Source organism: Crocuta crocuta, unplaced genomic scaffold, assembly GCF_008692635.1.
Source record: "Crocuta crocuta isolate KB4526 unplaced genomic scaffold, BGI_CrCroc_1.0 scaffold77, whole genome shotgun sequence".
In the NCBI taxonomy this organism is placed as follows: domain Eukaryota; kingdom Metazoa; phylum Chordata; class Mammalia; order Carnivora; family Hyaenidae; genus Crocuta; species Crocuta crocuta.
In genome coordinates, this window is record NW_027532172.1 from 5,548,404 (window position 1) to 5,569,228 (window position 20,825).

The following is a 20,825-nucleotide window of genomic DNA, read 5'->3' on the forward strand; positions in this document are numbered from 1 at the left end:
ATGACTGTAGGGGAGGTTGGACACTTAACCGACTGAGCCACCTAGGTGCCCCATGCCCTGGTCTTTTTATTTTTTAAAGTGAAGAATCCTATTTATTAGGAATGTTGAACAAAGAAGAAAGAGAGAGAATTGGCTTTAGTCACCCACTCCCGCCCCTTTCTCCTACTCCTGATCTCAGGGCAGAGCTCTCTGGGCTCCAGGGCACACTACCTTTTGGATGGATGAGGGTCCTGTAGGACTGGGTTCAGTAGCCCCTCTGGAGCAGCATGATTTAGCCACCCCTCATTTTGTCCTGAGAGAGTCAGTGCAGTGGCCTGGGTGTCTGCAAACCTCCTGATCAGGATGTCTGTGTGGCAGCTTTGCAGCCCTAGACAACCCCCAGATTTAGTCCACAGGCCATATTTGGTTAGGTGCCCCCCACAAGACTGCATCTGTGTCAGGGGCTTAATTCTCATTGGCTTCTTTTCTCTTCTCCAAAAACCTAGTCAAGGCAAAGAGAGTGTCATTTTTTGCTTAGAAGATTTTCTTTTCCTTTAAGGACAGATTAGTAGGATACAAACCTTTCTATGCTAGTAGTCAGAGTTATCTGCGGTTTGTTTAAGAGCACATCCTGCTCCCTCTCTCTGACCCTCCGCTGCTCATGCTCTCTCTCTCTCTCTCTCGCTTTCTTTCTCTCAGAAATAAAACATAAAAAATTTTTTAAAAAAGGGGGCGCCTGGGTGGCTCAGTCGGTTAAGCATCCGACTTTGGCTCAGGTCATGATCTTACAGTTCATGGGTTCGAGCCCCGTGTCAGGCTCTGTGCTGACAGCTAGCTCAGAGCCTGGAGCCTGTTTCAGATTCTGTCCCCCTCTTTCTCTGACCCTCCCCTGCTCATGCTGTCTCTCTCTCTCTAGAAATAAATAAAACATTTAAAAATTAAAAAAAAAAGAGCACATCCTGAACCTGTTTTGTCTCTTCTTACTTGTGACTGTGGATAAGTTACTTAACCCCTCTAAACCCGTTTCCCTATCTATGAAATCATAATAGCAGGATTAAATTGATTTTCATGAAAAGTACTATAGAGCGAAATGATGGGCCCATTGCAAATGCTATTTATTATGGCAAATAATTATGGTAATAACTCTTATAACCCAGATGTCAGGTCATAAAACAAAGAAACATACTTAAAAAAATTCGGAGTTTATTTAATTGTCAGATAAAGATGTAAACCTGTAAAAAACAAAAAAACCTTTTACTGAATAGTTTGCAGAGAAATATTGGTGATGTTTAAAGACTAGGAAGGCGGTTTTATGGCATTTGTGCTAATAAAAGATAAAAAGTTAGCATTTCTGCATGGGATGGAATGAATCTGTGGGTCTGTACATATTTGATTAAAGCAATCCTCTTATTAATCAGGAAAGAGTTTTCAGTTAGGGTCAGGAAAGGGTCTGGTCTCCTGTGATTACCAAAAATCCATGTTTTAGCATCTTCAGCTGATCAGAAACAATTGTAATCCAGTTTTGTCTGGATATTTCTTAGGAAAGTACAGCCAAATGGTAAACATTTCAGTATGTGCTGATTTGTGGAAAACAGAGCAGAGCAGATCTTGGACTAATTGAGGAGGTGGGAGGGCAAGAGCCAAAATCACTTAAGTCTGTTTTGTTTGCCTGTCTTTTCTGCTGAAGCTTCACTTCCTGGTAGAAGCTGATACACACTAGTCCTCTAACAAATATCTATGAATGGATGGGGAAACTCAAATGTAGTGTCACAGATGCTCTTTAACCACTCTTCCATATTGCCTTCTGCATTGGAAGACATCCAGACTGAGTAAATCCTACGTCAACTATTCTTTTTTCCCATAGGAAAAGTCACAAAGAACATTCCCACATAGATCATAAAGAGCATTCTCTCTTTATGATCTGGTTATGGCCTAGAGGATAGCTAGGCCAGGCCTGTGTGGTATCTCTACAATGTCTGTGTGGATTTCATTTTATTATTTTTTAAAGTTTTTATTTTAGGGGCGCCTGAGTGGCTCAGTCAGTTGAGCGTCCGACTTCGGCTCAGGTCATGATCTCACGGTTAGTGGATTCGAGCCCCGCATCAGGCTCTGTGCTGAATGCTTGCTCAGAGCCTGGAGCCTATTTCAGATTCTGTCTCCTTCTCTCTCTCCCCCTCCCCCACTCACGCTCTGTCTTACTGTCTCTCAAAAATAAATAAAATGTAAAAAAAAATTTTTTTTAACAATAAAGTTTTTATTTTATTTTGAGAGAGAATGAGGGAGGGGAAAGAGAAAGGGAGAGAGAGAATCCCAAGCAAGCTCCACGCTTCAGGTTTATAGTCATACTCAGCATGGAGGAACAGAGATAAATGGGTCTATACCATTCTGTCTAGACTGGAAGTCACTGGCTATTCTATTGAGAGTTTTGCTATAAAGGTGAGCAGAGATATGGGACAGTAGCATGAAAGAGATGTGGTGTTAGGAAAAGTTTGCTTTTAAAATAATATAAAAATAGGGAGGGGGACAAAGCATGAGGCTCTTAAGTATATAAGAGAACGAACTGAGGGTTGCTGGAGGGGTTGTGGGTGGGGAGGATGGGCTAAATGAGCAAGGGGCATTAAGGAGGACACTTGCTGGGATGAGCACTGGGTGTTATATGTAGGGGATGAATCGCTGGATTCTACTCCTGAAATCATTATTGCACTGTATGCTAACTAACTTAGATGTAAATTTTTAAAAAAAAGAAAGAAAAAAAGAAAGGCTTTGTGGGAGCCCGACAGTGACCACAAGAAAGCGTGGTTAGGGACGCGGGGATGTGCCTGCACATGGGGCTCCCTGCCTGGGCAAAGCATGCCTGCAAACAGGGTGCTCTGCCAGGAGGCTTGCACACAATATCCAAGTTTAATGGTCCGCTCGCAAACAAGGGAACATGCCCTTCTTAGAAGTAAGGAGAAGGCTGGAGTTGTGGGCAGGCCTCTTAGTAAACATGTTATGGTCACTTCCTCCCTTTGCTCCCCCCTGTCCTTGAAATGTGTTTGGCTACTTGCCCTTAATTGGGAAAGGAATGCATCTTGTAGATTTCAGTTTGTATCCAGTTACCGGGGTATAAAATAAACCGCAAGAGGGGCTTGCGTAGAATTGTTCCTCCAACCGGAGTTGTGTCTGTCTTTTGTGTGTGTCTTGTCCTCTGTGTCATTTCGTCCGCAACAGGCTTTTTTTCTTTCTTTCTTAAAAAAAAAGCTAGCTTGCTTGCTTGCTTGCTTGCTTGCTTTCATTTATTAATGAGCAAAACTATAGCATGTTTGTAAGATCTATGTCCTGATGGTGCAGGAAGCATATGAAATAATTACTGGAGCAATGTCTTGACTAGGTAGGAAGTAGGTAGGAGGCAATAAGATCTCCTGCATGAAATGGGGGGAGGCTTTAGATAGGAGCTGAGGAGGTTTGTCCGTTGCTCATCCTAACAGAAGGAACCAGGGTATGTGAGCACAGATGCAGGTAGGTGCTCAGTGAGGTTTGGGAGTCTGAGGAGTTTCTCTCTTGGCTGTTTCTGTTATCTTCCTGAAAGAGCATGCAGTCAACAGCCAGACAGTGAAAAGGAAGGAAGAGGTGGTTGGAAGTTTGGAGAGAGAATATAAGAAAAAGTAACCTAGGAGAGTGGACTAGTGAATGGTCTAGGTTTAGAAGATGTGAGAAAGGGACACAAAAGACTGTGATTTAAAAGTAGGATTTAGGGGTAACTGGGTGGCTCAGTCAGTTAAGTGACTGGCTCTTGATTAAAGCTCAGGTCATGATCTCATGGTTCTCGAGATTGAGACCCATGTCAGGCTCTGTGCTGACAGGGCAGAGCCCGTTGGGATTCTCTGTCCTCCTCTATGCTTGTGCTGTCTCTCTATCTCTCTCTCAAAATAAGTAAGTAAACATAAAAATTAAAAAAAATAAAAGTAGGATTTAGGGGCGCCTGGGTGGCTGTGTTTTCAGCTCAGGTCACGAGCTAGCAGTTCATGTCAGGCTCTGTGCTGACAGAGTGGAGCCTGCTTGGGCTTCTCTCTCCTTTCTCTCTGCCCTACTCCCTCCCCCTTCAAAATAAATAAATAAACTTTAAAAAAAGTAGGTTTAAAGACTTTAGAGATGGAGGAATCCTAAGTGATGTCAAAGACCAGGGTATGGATGGCCTAGTACTATTTACAAAGCAATGATCCCTATGTCTGGCACCATGCTGGGCAACAGTGATAAAGGCATGAAGACCAGTCTCTTCTGGTGTGGTTAGCATGTAAGTCACCCTGGAGTGGGCTGCTGAGACAATGGGGATGAGCCTGTCAGAGCAGACAACTAATGTGGGTTCTTTGTCCAGGGACGAAGTAACAGAGGTAGCTGAAGGGGAAAGTAGGGTTAAAAAGATTTTGAAAAATGAGAGACATCAAACCAGACTCAGTAGAGAAAGGTTATGTGTACTACAGACTAGAAAACCAAAGAGCAAGATGGGATTCAGAGCACGTGGAAGGACTGGCTTAATGGGAAGCAGGGCCCTTCCTGTATTGTAACAGGAAGAGAAAATGGGGGCATATGCAGGTACATTTCTAGATTCAGATGTAAGAAGAGTCTCTAAGACTCCTAGGCATGTCACTCTCAGCCCAAAGGTAGTACGACAATATAAATGCTTTAGCCCGTTATCTTACATGTGAGGTAACCCCCTTATTGCCACAGAGGCTCTGCTCTCACCAAGGTCACAGTGACCTCAATGCCGCCACATTTAGGGGTATTTTAAAGGCTTCATCCTGGACTTCTCAACAATATTCAACATTGCTTCATTCTCCAGAAACACTCTCTTCTCTTGACTTTCCTGATCCACACATCCTTGTTTTTTTCCTTCCTTCTCTAGCTATTTCTTCATCTCCTTTGTTGGCTTGTGCAAATACCTGTTTTCACAAATCCTATATCAATTTTAGGTTCCTCACTCCTCCCAGTATGGTAGATTGTCATGGTAATGGCCCCCTGTGATTCACACCTCCTGGTATCACTGCCCTTATACAGTCTCTTCCCACATGGCCTCTGGGCTTGGCCACATGACTTGCTTTGGCCAATGGGATATTAGCAAACACGATATGAGCAGAAGCTTGATAAGCCTGTGAATGAGGGCCTGCCCTCTCGGAACCCTGAAACAACCATGCTATGAAGAGGCTCAAGATAAAAGACCATATTTGACCCATCTGCCGAATGCAGCCACATGAATGAATTTGAGTCAGACCAGCAGAATCACCCAGCCAATCCAGAGACACATAAAAATAAATCATTATCATGTTAAGCTAGTAAATTTTGAGATGATTTGTAATGAAGCAATAGATAACTGTCACCCTCAGCTAAAACAAAGACATGGCTAACTTTATTGGATTTGTGCAAATCAGAAAAAAAGTGAGTCATAAAAACATACCTCTGCTGGCAGACACACCTTTATTCAAATAAAAGGTGCCCCTTCCCTCAGGATACAGCCCTATGCCAAGTGCCCACACTCAGCTCTGGGTGCCTTTATGCAATGGACAGTTTGTACACTGGGTGTGAACCTCCTGGGAGATTTCTACACAGTTCTCTCCATTTAGCACAGACCAGAAACTTGGCTTCAGGACGGCTTTAATTACTCCACTTAAGGAGAGAGAGAAAGCACCTAAAGTAGGGCTCCTAGCCTTGAGGATTCAGTAGAACACTGTCTTTTATTGAGGAAGATAGGCCAAATGTTGCTTATATAGAATCACTGCATTTTTCAGGCAGGTCAATTAGGCAAACTCTTCTTTGAAAAAGATGAATAGTTCTCAGGAAAAGAGAGGAGCCATTATTCCTCTGAACCACCCATGAACATTCTGGAAAAGAGGTAGATAGACAGCTAGATTCTAGAGGAGGTGGCAGTGAGGAGCCAGATCATCAGGTTGGCGTGGTGCCCAGCAGGGATGGCGCCATGATCCCCAGGCCTCCCTGGTCCTGTGAGGTGTCCGAGAGAAGGCTCGGCAATCCTACCCAGTCTTCACAGACCCCCACCAGGCCTGTGGCAGGCCGGTCCCAGGTCTCCTGCTCCAGCCACACAGTGGATGCCTCCCTCCGGGCTGTAGCGCACAGGGCCACAGCGCAGCTGCGGCTCCTCTTCCTCATACCAGCGCTGTTCACTGAAGTCAGGGAAGAAGGCTGCAATCTCTCGACTGGCTGAGACCACAGAGTCTGTAAGGGGAGGTAAGAAACAGAAGGGGTTCTCATAGGGAGTGCAGGACGGAGCTAAGAGGCAGTTATAGTCATATTCAGAAACCTGAGCCTCTAGTCCTGCCTGATCCTCAGTCCTGGCTGAGACCGCCACAGAGGGACAGAAATGCGTTTGGGAGGAAAGTTCATGGTGAGGATACCTGGCTCTCACCTCCACCATAGGGCCTGACCACCAGCGCCAAACCTCCTTCACTTGTGGCCGAGGGCAGGGCAGGCAGACTCACCAGAGCCATGGGTTGTGTTGCGGGTGTCAGTGAGGCCAAAACTTCCACGAATTGAATCTGGGGCCACATGACGTGCTTGAAACACTCTAGTGGGTCCCATCAGTGTCCTCCAAAGCTGGATGGCATCCTTGTGGGCGAGGATGTAGGCCCGGATTGGGCCGCTGTGTACAAAAGGAGCAGGTGTCAGGAATCTGGCTCTGCGGTCTGGGAGGGCACACTGTGCGCAGAGCACAAGGCACACTCCACCCTGAGAGGTACCCTGCCTTTCTAGCCAAGTATCAATGCTGCTTCAAACAGGAGGAGATGGAAGGCCACTACTGTGTACACACAAAGGCCCCAAAGGTCAGCAGAGCTGTTAAGTAGCATCCAACAATACTCTTCTATAGCCACTGGACTAATAAACACCATGGCAGGTGGCCGCCAGGTCAGTGTTGGCTTAGTCATGGTCCCAAGCCCATGTTTCTTCAGACATTTAACCCTGATTACAACTTCAAAGAGTGTCAAATGAAATTAACAAGTTTAGAGAGCAACAGAGATAAAACTTGGTGGATAAAGATGCCCAAACCAAAATTAGAAGTACCTGACCATGAACTCCACCAGCCGCTGATAGAAAAAACGACCTGCAAAGAGAGAGAATAACTTCATCCAGACACTGGTGCCCAAGAGGACTTTCTGTACTTTGGCCTCCTTACTTAGAATAATAAAAACTAGCTTCTGCACAGCCAAGGAAACAACCCAGAAAATTAATAGGNGAATAATAAAAACTGTTCTGGAAAAAAGGGCAAGGACCTTGGAGTCTGACATACCTGGGTCTGAACCCACACTCTGCCCGTCCCAGCCTGTGCAGTTTCAGGTCAGTCATTAATCTCCCTAACTCAGGTTCCTAATCCGTCTGCTGGAGACCTAACAATACCTACCTCACAGGGCTGTGGGAAAAATTCAGTGAAATCATGAGCATGAGGACAATGTCTGAGAGAATAAACATCCACTATTACCTACTGATATCAACAGGACATAAAACTAAATTTCCAATTGGGCTACGAAGTAGAACCCTCCTAGAAAATATTTTTAAAAGAATGATAATCATGAAAAGTTTGTGTATGAAGAAAGACTTTAGAAAATGGCCATAATTGTACAGTTGGTAGGTCAGAGACAGCCTGCCTTCATGTGTCCTTGCACACCTCGTGGGACAGAGAAGCCTCCCATTCAGAGGACTGCTGAGCCTACCTTTGTGTTCTTGGTAAAACTTCTGGCAATCTTCCTTTCTCCACAGAAGTTCTCTCATTCGTACAATAAGGAACTTGTTGCTCAGTATCTGCTGATGAACAGCCTGGATAAACACGTCGAAGATACAAATCAGTCAAATGGATGGGGTGCCTAGGTGGCTCAGTCAGTTAAGCATCTGACTTTGGCTCAGGTTATGGTCTCTTGGTTCATGGGTTCAAGCCCCCATCAGGCTGTCTGCTGTCAGCACAGAGCCAGCTTCAGATCCTCTGTTCCCCATTCTCCCTGCTCTTCTCTCATACATGCACATGTGTGCTCTCTCTCTCAAAAATAAATAAACATTTTAAAAAATCAGCCCAAATGACCATTTGAGTGAATAGGAAATCCAGGCTGACCAAAAGAACCATGAGGACCCATCAGAGCCCAGGACTTGATGGTCTGTCCCATGTTGGGTCAGAAGAGAAGGAAGGTGGGGTGAGGTAAAGACCTTCAGCCATAAGGCTAGAACGTGAGCCTCCGGTGCAGGGGGCAGGAAGTGCCATCTCGACCCCTCCATTCCCACAGTCCCTGGAGCTGAAGCCCATACACCCCACCTCTCACCATCATAAAAATCCCTTGATAGTGGTCCTGCCTTGAGTTTGTCCCACTCTCCCCAAACCATCACACATGACAGATTAAATCAATGACCCTCCCCCAGTCCCGCCAAGATTCCACACCCTACTCTCCAGGGCTCTGAATACGATGCAATATGATTGTGTTACATGACACGGCAAAAGGGATTTTGCAGGTGTAGTTAAGGTTGCTAACAGTTGAATCAAAAGGAAGATTATCCAGATGAGCCCAATTAATCACATGAGCTCTTTAAAAGCTGAGTTTTATCTGGCTAGGGGCTAACAGAGAAGTCAGATTTAAAGCACGAAAAGCACTGAACACGCTGTTCCTGTCTTAAAGATGGAGGGAGCCGTGGGAGGAGGAATGTGAGCGGTCTCTAAAGCCTGAGAGCACTCTTTGCCTGCAGGCCAGCAAGGACCTCAGTCTTTGAACCATAGGAACCAAATGCTGCCAACAACCTGAATGACTTTGGAAGTGGATTCTTCCTCAGACCCTCCAGATAAGGATACGGCCAGCTGCTACCTTGACTGTGGCCTTGTGAGACCCTGAGGAAAAACCCAGCCGTGCCTCCTGCACCTCTAAATTCTAGAATTGTGAGATAATAAATGTTTTAAGCTGCTAAATTTGTGGTAATTTGTTACATAGAGATAGAAAACTAATATACATACATTGTCCCGAGGTTTGGTTCTTCTTATTGTATTGGATCCTTATATTTTTATCTGCCCCAATTCTCCAGTAGATTTTTAGTCTTCTTAGGGTCTGAGTCCATGGCTCCTAGCTTTGCCTCCACGGCATCTTGCACAGGACTGTGCTGTCAGTCTTCACAAGAGGCCCTGCGGCCCGAGAAACAGAAGTCATGCCCAGGACATACAGTAGAGGCTTAAGATTCCTTCTTACCTCCAGAATCAGGGGGTGAGCAACCGCATCAGGCTTGATCAGGGCCAAAGTGAGCTGGAGAGCCTGAGGGCTTCGTAAGATCGAGGTCATTTCACTCCTGCCATCAGAAAGCTGGATTAGGAACCCCTCAGTGTTCTGGTCCCCACCCTTCCTACTCCAGAGCCATGCAGCCTTGGAAGCTAACAGTGATCTCACTCTGGACACTCCCAAAGCATGTGGCAATTACGTACAAAGAAGTTACCCATTCAGGAGAAATTCAAGTTTAAACACTACCTGTCTCTACCAATATTCCCTTCCCTTTCTAATTTTTCTTTGTGTTTTAGAAGACTTACAATTTACATTGCTAAACAGGCTGGCCACAAAGGTACAATAACTATTTTCATTCATAAGACCTTCTACCCCATTGTGCTCTCCCATTGATTCTAGAATTGGAAGATTGGATGGACAAGAATTGGGATGTTGCCAAGAAACCCCCAAAAAAGTCTGCTGGATGCCTACCATTTCTTATCTAATCTTACAGATAGGTAAGGACCTCCCCTGCCTAAATCAAATCCTTTAACACACTCAGCTCTCCTCAAGGGCAAGGGTTGTGGACATGTAATTCCAAGGTCAAGGACTAGTAACCATTTTGTATCTGAAGCAGCGGAAACAGCGTCTGGGACAAAGGTCAGTTTTACTGACTAAATGAACCTATATAGTCTTATTCTATCCATCTTTGTATTCCTAGTATCTAGCATGGTGTAAGAGCTCAATAAATAATTGTGGACGGGACACCTGGGTAGCTCAGCCAGTTAAGTGTTCGACTTCGGCTCAGGTCATGATCTTGCAGTTCGTGAACTCAAGCCCTGTGTTGGGCTCTGTGCAGAGAGCTCAGAGCCTGGGGCCTGCTTCAGATTCTGAGTTTCCCTCTTTCTCTGCCTCTCCTCCACTTATGCTCCGTCTCTGTCTCTCAAAAGTAAATAAACATTGGGGCACCTGGGTGGCTTAGTCAGTTAAGCATCTGACTTCAGCTCAGGTTATGATCTCATGGTTGGTGGGTTCAAGCCCCACGTCGGGCTCTGTGCTGACAGCTAGCTCAGAGCCTGGGGCCTGTTTCAGATTCTGAGTTTCCCTCTTTCTCTGCCTCTCCTCCACTTATGCTCCATCTCTGTCTCTCAAAAGTAAATAAACATTGGGGCACCTGGGTGGCTTAGTCAGTTAAGCATCTGACTTCAGCTCAGGTCATGAACTCATGATTGGTGGGTTCAAGCCCCCCATCGGACTCTGTGCTGACAGCTAGCTCAGAGCCTGGAGCCTGTTTCAGATTCTGAGTTTCCCTCTTTCTCTGCCTCTCCTCCACTTATGCTCTGTCTCTGTCTCTCAAAAGTAAATAAACATTGGGGCACCTGGGTAGCTTAGTCAGTTAAGCATCTGACTTCAGCTCAGGTCATGAACTCATGATTGGTGGGTTCAAGCCCCCCATCGGACTCTGTGCTGACAGCTAGCTCAGAGCCTGGAGCCTGTTTCAGATTCAGTGTCTCCCTCCCTCTCTGACCCTCCCCTGCTCACGCTGTCTCTCTCTCTCTCTCTCTCAGAAATAAAAAACATTAAAATTTTTTAAATTAATAAACATTAAAAATTTTTATTAATGTTTATTTCTTTTTGAGAGACTGAGCAAGTGAAGGGCAGAGAGAGAAGGAGACACAGAATCCGAAAGAGGCTCCAGGCTCTGAGCTGTCAGCACAGAGACGGACGCGGGGCTTGAACTCATGAACTGAGAGATCATGACCTGAGCTGAAGTTGGCTGCTTAACCAACTGAGCCACCCAGGCACCCCTAAAATTTTTAAAAATAACTGTGGACGTGATTAAAGAATATAAAAGTATTTTATAAATCAGACTAAAAGAATTTGAGGTTTCTCCCAACTGTGAAATTCTATTCACATGTGAGAAATTGATCATCTCAGGACTAAAGACTAGGTCTCAAAAGATTATCTGGTGGAGCTCCTAAATTTGCCAACAAATATGGAGAAGGCTTCCATGAACACACACAAGGACAGTCTGGCCAACATTCTCATTTCCTTCAGGCTGAAAGTAGCCTGCTGCTCACGTTAAAGGCAGTGCTTGCCTACTCAAATCACAAAACAAAGTCCAGCTTAACTAGTGCAAGATCAGCCAAGCCACTCTCCCCAATATCTCAGGTTGTGAGTAACCCAAAAGCAAGTGGAATCTTCACCATATATCTAGGGAGAGACAACCCTGACACCTTCCCTCCCACCTCCTCCAAATCCACGTTACACCAAGTTCCGGCAGTTTTACCTAAGCAATATATCTCAAATCCATACAATCCTCTCCTCAAGAGCCACCAGCAGTCCAAGACATCCTCAACCCTCCGCGGAGTTCTGCAGCAGCCTCCTCGTTGGCCTCTCAATTTCTACTCCAGCCTGCCTCTACAATCTGTTCTCCACACAGCAGCCAGTAAACTAAAAATGCATTATCTAATGATATCATTCCCCACCTTAAGCTTTTGCCTAAGACATTTTCACCGTCCAAAATGTGTTTCCTCTGGGGTGCCTGGGTGGCTCAGTCGGTTGGGTGTCCAACTTCGGCTCAGGTCATGATCTCGCAGTCTGTGAGTTCGAGCCTCACATCAGGCTCTGTGCTGACAGCTCGGAGCCTGGAGCCTGCTTCGGATTCTGTCTCCATCTCTCTCTGCCCCTCCCCTGCTCACTCTCTGTCTCTCTCAAAAATAAATAAACATTAAAAATTAAAAAAACAAAAACAAAAAAACAAAATGTGTTTCCTCTGGTTACTTCCTATTCACCCACTAGATCTTTTTTTTAAAATACTTAAAAAAAATATTTTTAAGGGTTTTTTTTGGGGGGGGGCGCGAGGCACAGAGAGAAGGAGAGAGAGAATCCCAAGCACGGTCTTCACTGTCAGCGCAGAGTCCACTGCGGGGCTCAATCCCACCAACCCTGAGATCATGACCTGAGCCACCCTGGCGGTCGTCACCCACTACATCTTAGCTCACTTCCCCTATTTCGGCTTCTTGGACGTTTCCTTCAGTTATGTCTTCACCCATTAGGTCAGCTGCATTAAAGCAGGGGTCTGTTTTGCTCACTGTTTTATTCGCAGTACCTATGCAGAGTGCCTAGCACATAGCTAGCTCTCAAAAGTATTTGGTGAATGAATGAATGAATGAATCTCACCCAGCTATACTAAGACCAAGCTGCTAGGGCCTCTCCAGAGAAGGATGTGGTTCCTGTCCTAATGCCAACTAAGTAATGACTGTCACGGCCCTTGGTTTACAACAAATGTTGACAAGTCAAGAAATTTGTTCAACTTAAAAGCCACTCCATCAGAATATCATAAATTTGGGAAGTTGCCTGGGCATTCACCGCCAAACTGAAGACGTCCATTCCTCCGCTTCCGGGAGGGCGGCTGCAAAGCCCATCATCCTCCTAAGCAAGGTGGGGTCCTGCAGCCCCCCCCCTCCCCGAGCTCTGTCTCGGCTCCCTATCCCCTACCCTCACCCCGACACCCTCACCCCAGCTCTCCAATCCCCCAGAACTCAGCCCCATTTTTTGACACCGCCCCTCTCCTCGCTGCTGCCCCCGGCCCTCCCTTCTCTAGGCTTGCAGCCGCGCGACTCCTGTCCCTGGTACAGGGGCTTAAGCCCATCCCAGATTCTGGGGTGTTCGCGCCCCAGCCCGGCGGGAGTCTAAATGCACCTGGTTTTCCACCGCAGCGCCCGGCCACCAGGCACCGCGACAGCTAGCCCGTGCCGCCTAAGCGGGGTCCTTCGGGCGATAGGCCGGGCAGCCCTGCCGGGGGTCCTTACCGTGAAGCCGAGGACCCAGCCGGAAGCGGAGGCCAGGTGGGTGGATCCCGCGGGGAGACCGCGCCGTGGGCGTGGCCGGGTCGAGGGCCCGCGGTCTGCAGCACTAAGGGCGGCGGCCCTAGTCTCACTCCAGCGCTTGCTCCTGCCGTACGAGAGGACAGAGCGGGCTCGGGCGGGAACTGCCCGCACTCCGGGCCGGCGCGGGCGCCCTCAAGCGGGGGGGAGGGCCCGGCCAGAGTTAGCGGGTGGCAGTGTGCGGGGACATGCACGGGCTGCCTGGCAGTGGGCGTGTTTGTCAGCGGGGCCACCGGGATGGGTCTTGCCTGCCTGGCCCATGGTTGCTGCCCAGTACATGTCAGAAGTACGTGGAGGGCGAAGTGCCCTCCTGATCTCGAGGGCAGAGGTAGCCATTGAAAGTCTTGAGCGATCCGTGGACACGAGAGAGCACAGCTGGTGTGGGGGTGGTGACGGAGAATGCGTGGCAGGGACCAGGTGTACATAGGTTATGAGGGAAACTAGTCGTAAGGGCCTTGAACATGTCGCTGTGGTATTTGGGGTGCGGTGGGTTTCCCAGGAGTCTGTCGAAGCAGTGCAAGGTGAGATGAGAACTGGGTGTGTTCTTGGTGTGTGATCTCTTGTATGGAGAGGGGACAATGTGGCAGGTTGAAGAAAGGTGGTAAAATTTTTCCTTGGAGGGAGTCACTGAAAATGAGAAGAGTGAAAAGAAACCATAACTGTCATCACTTAAAAACATTTTTAAAAATGTTTTATTTTTGAGAGAGAGTGTGAGTGGAGGAGGGTCAGAGAGAGAGAGAGAGAAACAGAATCCAAAGCAGCGTCTAGGCGCTGAGCTGTCAGCACAGAACCCAGTAGGGATTCGAACCCCTGAACTGTGAGATCCTGACCTGAGATCGTGACCTGAGCTGAAGTCCGAGGCTTGACCAACTGAGCCACCCAGGTGCCCCATAACTGTCATCAATTTAAATATATATATATTTTTTTTAACCAACTCTTGTGTCAAATATACAGTGGTTGCACTCCTGGAATGTTAGAAGGCAGATCTGTGGTTCTGGAAGCTTGTTTCCACAAGACATCTTTGGGAAAGTCCATTCATCACCAGTCTGGCTGGTGAGGCACATGCCCATTTCTACCTTCACAGGATGAGAATAAACTTAACCATGCCATATGCTTCTGACAAGACATCAGGTTTTAGTCTTATTTTCCAAGTGCACCAGGTCCCAATTTGTTTTAAGTTTATTCTTGAGAGAGAGAAAGAGCACATGAGTGCAAGCCAGGGAGGAGCGGAGATAGAGAATCCCAAGCAGGCTCCACACTGAGTGGCTCAAACTCACAGACCATGAGATCACGACCTGAGCCAAAATCAAGAGATGCTTAACGGACTGAACCACCCAGGTGCCCCAAAGGTTTTATTTTTAAGTAATCTCTACACCCAATATGGGGCTCAAACTTAACCCTGAATTCAAGAGCTGCATGCTCCATTGGCTGAGCCAGCCAGGTGCCTGTTTTCTACCTTTTACCTTTGTTAACATCACTCTAGGGACTTGGCCAATTTTTAGACCATGGCCATTAGTTCACCTTTATGTCTTTCTAATTTTTTAAAAATGTCTATTCATTTTTGAGAGAGAGAGAGAAAGACTGAGTTGGGGAGGGGCAGAGAGAGAGGGAGACACAATCTGAAGCAGGCTCCACACTCTGAGCTGTCAGCACAGAGTCCCACGCAGGGCTCTAACTCACAGACTGTGAGATCATGACCTAAGCTGAAGTCGAACGCTTAACCGACTGAGCCACCCAGGCGCCCCCACCTTTCTGTCCTACACACACACACACATGCACAGGAGAAGGCATCAGTTCTGTTTTTTATAGTTGCTTTGACTGTCCTCAGTAATGAGCCTCCATAATGAAAGTAAGGGCAGATGTAATTTTAGGACGAGATCCAATAAATAACACTCTTTTTCTGAACTTGGTCTCAGAACCAACAGAAATAGATGAATGGTAGGCAAGTGGAGACCAATTATGAGCTTATTTAATACCTAAGGAGCTATTAGAGAACGTAACTTAGTGTGAGAACCAGCTTCTTCTGCCTTTTAATTCTGTGCTGCCGAAGCTCAGTACCAGGTCTCTTAAAAGCCTTAAAGCAACAGCAAAAATAAAAAGAATCTAAATCAGTAACAGGACATAAAAAATTATCACAGTATTGCCCCACATCCACCAAATTTAGAAAGCGGACCACTCCCCAGCTCATAACAGATTCTGTCCCTAGAAGCCTGTCAGAAGACCCTGTGATACTCAGTGATATGTGAAGGAAGGTGAATAGACTAAAAAGGTCTTGATTCAATTTCACTGGGACTCCAGTAATTCTGTACCAGTTATTCAGAGTCTCCAACTTGTGAGTAAATTTAGTTGGGAGACTCATCCATTACGAGGTTAACTGTGACCTGTGTTCATTGTACCCTGGGCGCATCTACCTGTGTCTTGTCTACCTACTGGCATTTAAGATGATGCTGCCTTCGGGGCACCTGGGTGGCTCAGTCGGTTGGTGTCTGACTTTGGCTTAGGTCATGATCTCGCACTCCTTGAGTTCAAGCCTGACGTTGGGCTCTGCGCTGACAGCTCAGAGCCTGAAGCCTGCTTCAGATTCTGTCTCCCTCTCTCTCTCCACCCCTCTCCTGCCGGCACTCTTTCTCTCTCTCAAAAATTAAAGCGTAAAAAATTTTAAAAAAGAAAAAGATGATGCCGCCTTCTTGCAGTGTTAATTTATAGTAGTGGTGGCCCCAACCAGGTCTTTGAGATGCCTTTCTTTTTTATCCAGCATATTCAAATTTCTTAATACCATTTCTCCATTGGGTTCTGTGTTTCAGGCATCCCTAGGCTGTATGGAGGGTGGGCTCTTATGACAAGCTTACCTAGCCCTGCTGTGAGCAGTCCTCTGTGGCCACTGCCTTCTGCTGTGGAGTTGGTCAGGACACTGGCCTCCTGTGGGTTGAGGGGCAGGAGGGTGGTTCTTTGCCCCCACAAGCTTCAGTTGAGAATCACTTTTGGCATTTCTTTTTTAACCTGAAGTTGCTCTTTTTCTAAAGTTCGTTGCCTTAGGGACCCAGTGAGAGTTGAGACCTCTGTTGTTCCTCAAGATACTGTCTTCAACTTCTGGAGTAGCATTTCTTTCAGACACTTCTCTTTTGGCATTTTTTTTTCCTTAGACTCCCCTACTCCTTTCTAGAAGGCTCATTGAATTTCTAACATTTTATTGTTGGAGAAAAGGGAGACCCATGGAGCCAGCCCCTTGCCAGGCTACACAAAGTGGGGAAGGAATGAGCTTCCTGGGCCATGCCCTAGGGATTTATCTCTCAGTTGTTTCCCAAGACAGGAACTGTCTTTTAAGAAGATCTCTCTTTTCCTTTGTTTTCATTCTTGTACTGCTTCTAATCTGATACAGCAGGTTTCTTAAATTCTGTGTTCCTTTTTGGACTTCTCAGCATATGTGATTCCTTAAGACAATGTTTCAGGCGCTGGCTTTTCTCATTTTCTTCTTAGCCTTTGTGGCTATGGTAATTGCATTTGAGTGTTTTTTCTGCTTCAGTTTAAGAAGATGACATTTTATTTGTAATAAGGGCATTGTTTTGTTGTTGTTGTTGTTGTTATAAATAAAATCCACCACCTTTTTAAGTTTGAAGCTGCATTGGAAGTGTCAGAACTATAAATCCATAGCCAGAGTTATTGACAAACAGGCCAGCAAGTGGGGAGTGACCCTAAACCAAGGGAAAAAAAACCCATGAGTTCTTCCGGTTTAGTCTTTTGGACTTGAGTCCAGCTCAGAACATAAGGGATGGAACTGGGGACAGCCTTTTCATGATGCTTGCTGGACTGGGACTACCAGTAAAGTTTGGAACTTACACATGTTTGTGTTCCTTAGCATATGTTGAATTTACAGTTTAAAGCTCCCGGCCTATCGAACTAGTTAAAGAACATAGTAAAGGACCAAATACTTGTTTTGCCCCAATATCTAAAAGATATGTATAGGGAAAGACTTCCCTATAGTTGAATCTGCCTCAGTAGGGCCTGCTCACTAGGGTCTTCTCTGCTGCTTAGGCTTTGCAGATGCCCCACAAGGGAAGGGAGAAGGTCTATGCTATGGCCAAGCTCAGTGCCCACACCTTAGCTCTTACGTTCGTAAACTATTATAGTGCTTGCGCAGGACAGTGCCTTTGCTAAACCATGTGACTGGCATTTCACTAAGGTCTTCATTCATCCCTGCTTGTTATAAAGTCAGGTTTATGGAGCCCCTGGGTAGCTCAGTTGGTTAAGCATCCTGACTCTTGATTTTGGCTCAGGTCACGATCTCATGGTTTGTGAGGTTGAGCCCCGCGTCTGGCTCTGTGCTGACATTGCAGAGCCTGCTTGGGATTCTCTCCTTGCCCCTCCCCAACTCGTGCTTGCTCTCTCTAAATAAACAAACAAACAAACATTTAAAAATCAGGTTTATACCACACTGAGATACCACCTCACGCCAGTCAGAGTGGCTAAAATGAGCAAATCAGAGAACTCTAGATGCTGGCGAGGATGTGGAGAAACGGGCACCCTCCTACACTGTTGGTGGGAATGTAAACTGGTACAGCCCCTCTGGAAAACAGTGTGGAGGTTCCTCAGGAAATTAACAATAGAACTCCCCTATGACCCAGCAATAGCACTGCTAGGAATTTACCCAAGGGATACAGGAATGCTGATGCATAGGAGCACGTGTACCCCAATGTTCATAGCAGCACTCTCCACAATAGCTAAAACGTGGAAAGAGCCTAAGTGTCCATCAATAGATGAATGGATCAAGAAGATGTGGTTTATCTATACCATGGAATACTACATGGCAATGAGAAACAATGAAATCTGGCTATGTGTAGCAACATGGATGGACCTTGAGGGTGTTATGCTGAGTGAAATAAGTCAGGCAGAGAAGGACAAATACCATATGTTTGCACGTATAGGTGGATTAGGAGGAACTTAACAGAGGACCATGAGGGAGAAGAAGGGGGGAAATAGTGGGGGAGAGGGAGAGAGGCAAACCATGAGAGACTCTTGAATACTGAGAACAAACTGAGGACTGATGGGTGTGGGGGGGAGGGGCGAGATAGGCATGGAGGAGAGCACTTGTGGGGATGAGCACTGAGTGTTATATGGAAACCAACTTGACAATAAACTATTTGTTAAAAAAAAATAAAAAGAAAAAAAAAGAAAAATCAGGTTTATAAAAACACTTGCCTGTGAACAAAGTGGTTAGCATTCAACATGGCCAACTTGAAAAGTGTTTGAAATGCCTCAAGTGCTGGTCCTGTTAGGGCCTCAACTTGTATGTGATGTTTTGCTCCCCACATTCTTCACTGCATCTCCTTTTTCTTACGTTCTCTGCTACATCATCAGCTCATAACATCCTTTTTGAATACAACATCCTCCAGCCCTGCCAAAGGGCAGAGCCTGTTCTTGTAAAACTTCCAACGCAGAGCAGCAGTACCTGTGGACAGCAGGTTCCCAAAAGAAGGAAAGGAAGAAGGGGCCAAGAAGATTCAGCCAGGGGAGTCGAGGTGTGGCAAGAGACCAGGAGTGTTAAGAAGAAATCCTTCCTCATGGACCCAAGGAATCAGTCCAAGAAGTGAAAAAAATAACTCTGGTCTCAACATGTGTCTTGGGAAATGGTTAAGAAGTTGAAGAAAATGAGTTCATTTGGGATGTGTTGAGTTTGGAGTGATGGTAAGACATTCAAGCAGAAGTAGCTTGCTGGTGTTTGGATAAAGTTGCATTTGGAAGTTGTCAAAGTGGTTTCAGAAATCTGTCAGTGAGGAGCTGACCGTGGGAAAGAATGCAGAGGGAAGATAAGGTCAAAGACCTTCCCTTGTCAAAGAAAAATATAAAAACTTTATGTATATTGGGGCACCTGGTTGGCTCAGTCGGATAAGTGTCCAACTCTGGATTTTGGATCAGGTCATGATCTCACAATTTGTGGGTTTGAGTCCTGTGGTTGCAGAGCCTGCTTGGGATTCTCTCTCCTTCCTTCTCTCCCTCCCTCCCCTGTTCTCATACTCTTTCAAAATAAATAAACTTAAAAAAAATTCTTTTTAACTTTATTCCTATAAAGGGGGCACCTGGCTGGCTCAGTTGGAAAAGCAGGCAACTTTTTTTTTTTTAACTTTTTAACATGTATTCATTTCTGAGAGACAGAGTGCAAGCGGGGGAGGGGCAGAGAGAGAGGGAGACACAGAATCCAAAGCAGGCTCCAGCCTCTGAGGTGTCAGCACAGCACAGAGCCCGATGTGGGGCTCGAACCCATGGACTGTGAAATCATGACCTGAGCCAAAGTCGGATGCTTAACTGACTGAGCTACCCCGGTGCCCCAAAAGCAGGCAACTCTTGGTCTCAAGGTTGTGAGTTCAAGCCCCATGTGTAGAGATTACTTAAATAAATAAATAAACATTTTAAAAACCTTGTATATAAGGGGAAACAATGATTTAATGTAGCAAAAGCAAAAACAGGGTTTATATAAGAGAAAGGGTACAGAGAGAAGGAAAAACCAGATTGTGTCAAAATTGTGGCTTTTGTTTCCTGTGGGTAAACTGCTGACCAGCTGGCAGCCAACAAAGAAGCCAGTATTCTTCCCTGAGGCAACTGGGTGGGTTAAAAATAACAGAGCTTCACTTGCTTGCTTATGGGTTCTCCACAAGACCTCAGGGGATCAGATGAGGTGTACATGTCAGGCTATCTCTGCGTAGATAATATCTATCAGTGTCCTTTGTAAACAGCATCGTCATTAGGCCAGGTCTGTGCTATTTCCCTTGTCAGAATCTCCCTTTTAACCAGACTCCGCTCTAATCCAAATTGGCCCGAAGGGCTTCAGTCTCCTTCCAGCGTAGCAACCTGACTTGAATGTTTGGGGGCAGTGGTTGTATAGTGGTATTTAGACCCCTGAATATTAGCAGAGAATACCAAAATCCTAGATACTGTTAAAAATATTTGGAGCCCATTTCAAACCCAGTTTATTCATTGGCCTGTTTAATCAAGAGAGTAAGTCCCAAGGATTAGTTCAGTCAAGTTTAGCTAATGAATATTCACAAACCAAGTGGATCATAATTGAGAGAACATTTACTTTAGTGAACAAAAATCCTGATAGAAGTTTCTGTCTAACTTTGAATCACTATCTCTGCTCAAAACACCTGAAACAAAAATTTTCCATTAAAAAAATACACTTAAGGGGCGCCTGGGTGGCTTAGTCGGTTAAGCGCCCGACTTTCGCTTAGGTCATGATCTCGCGGTTCGTGGGTTCGAGCCCCGCGTCGGGCTCTGTGCTGACTGCCAGCTCAGAGCCTGGAGCCTGTTTCAGTCTGTGACTCCCTCTCTCTCTGACCCTCCCCTGCTCACGCTGTCTCTCTCTCTCCTAGAAATAAATAAAACATTAAAAAAAAAGAAAGAAATGTAACAGTTTAAAAAAAAAATACACTTAAATACCTTCACACTCACTTTTTAGATGAAGTATATATTTTTTCTTTTGCTGTAAATGTTACAGGACTTTCCATCCTCTGAGCTCCTCCCCTGCCATTGGCCATCCATTTTCCCAAAAACTCAGGCATGATTCTTAGTTTTTTGTTTTTTGTTTGTTTGTTTGTTTGTTTTGCCTCACTCCCCTTAACAATCCCTCAGCAAACCTGTTTGTCCATTTAATCTTCAGCTGGAGGTTACATCTGATCGCCTCTGGCCATCTCCTAGCCCGAGCCAGCCTCCTCTCTTCATGCACTGTCTAGCCCTACCCTTCTGTGGCTTGTTT

General features: G+C 45.9%; 1 protein-coding gene across 6 annotated transcripts; it reads right to left on the bottom strand.

Annotated features, from left to right (window-relative positions):
* Window positions 1-5,411: 5,411 nt before the first annotated feature.
* On the bottom strand, window positions 5,412-13,081 carry NME6 (NME/NM23 nucleoside diphosphate kinase 6). 6 transcript variants are annotated; one of them, XM_077777293.1, is made up of 6 exons: window positions 13,004-13,081; window positions 9,183-9,279; window positions 7,677-7,779; window positions 7,030-7,069; window positions 6,450-6,610; window positions 5,412-6,186 (listed from the first exon to the last, which is right to left on the bottom strand). In XM_077777293.1, the coding sequence occupies exons 2-6, from the start codon at window positions 9,270-9,272 to the stop codon at window positions 5,996-5,998; spliced, it is 585 nt and encodes a 194-aa protein (XP_077633419.1). In that variant the 5' UTR covers window positions 9,273-9,279; window positions 13,004-13,081; the 3' UTR covers window positions 5,412-5,995. The 6 variants fall into 6 exon arrangements, with proteins under 6 accessions (XP_077633419.1, XP_077633415.1, XP_077633418.1 ...); XM_077777289.1 differs by lacking the exon at window positions 13,004-13,081 and adding an exon at window positions 12,894-12,976; XM_077777292.1 differs by lacking the exon at window positions 13,004-13,081 and adding an exon at window positions 11,678-12,528.
* Window positions 13,082-20,825: the final 7,744 nt, after the last annotated feature.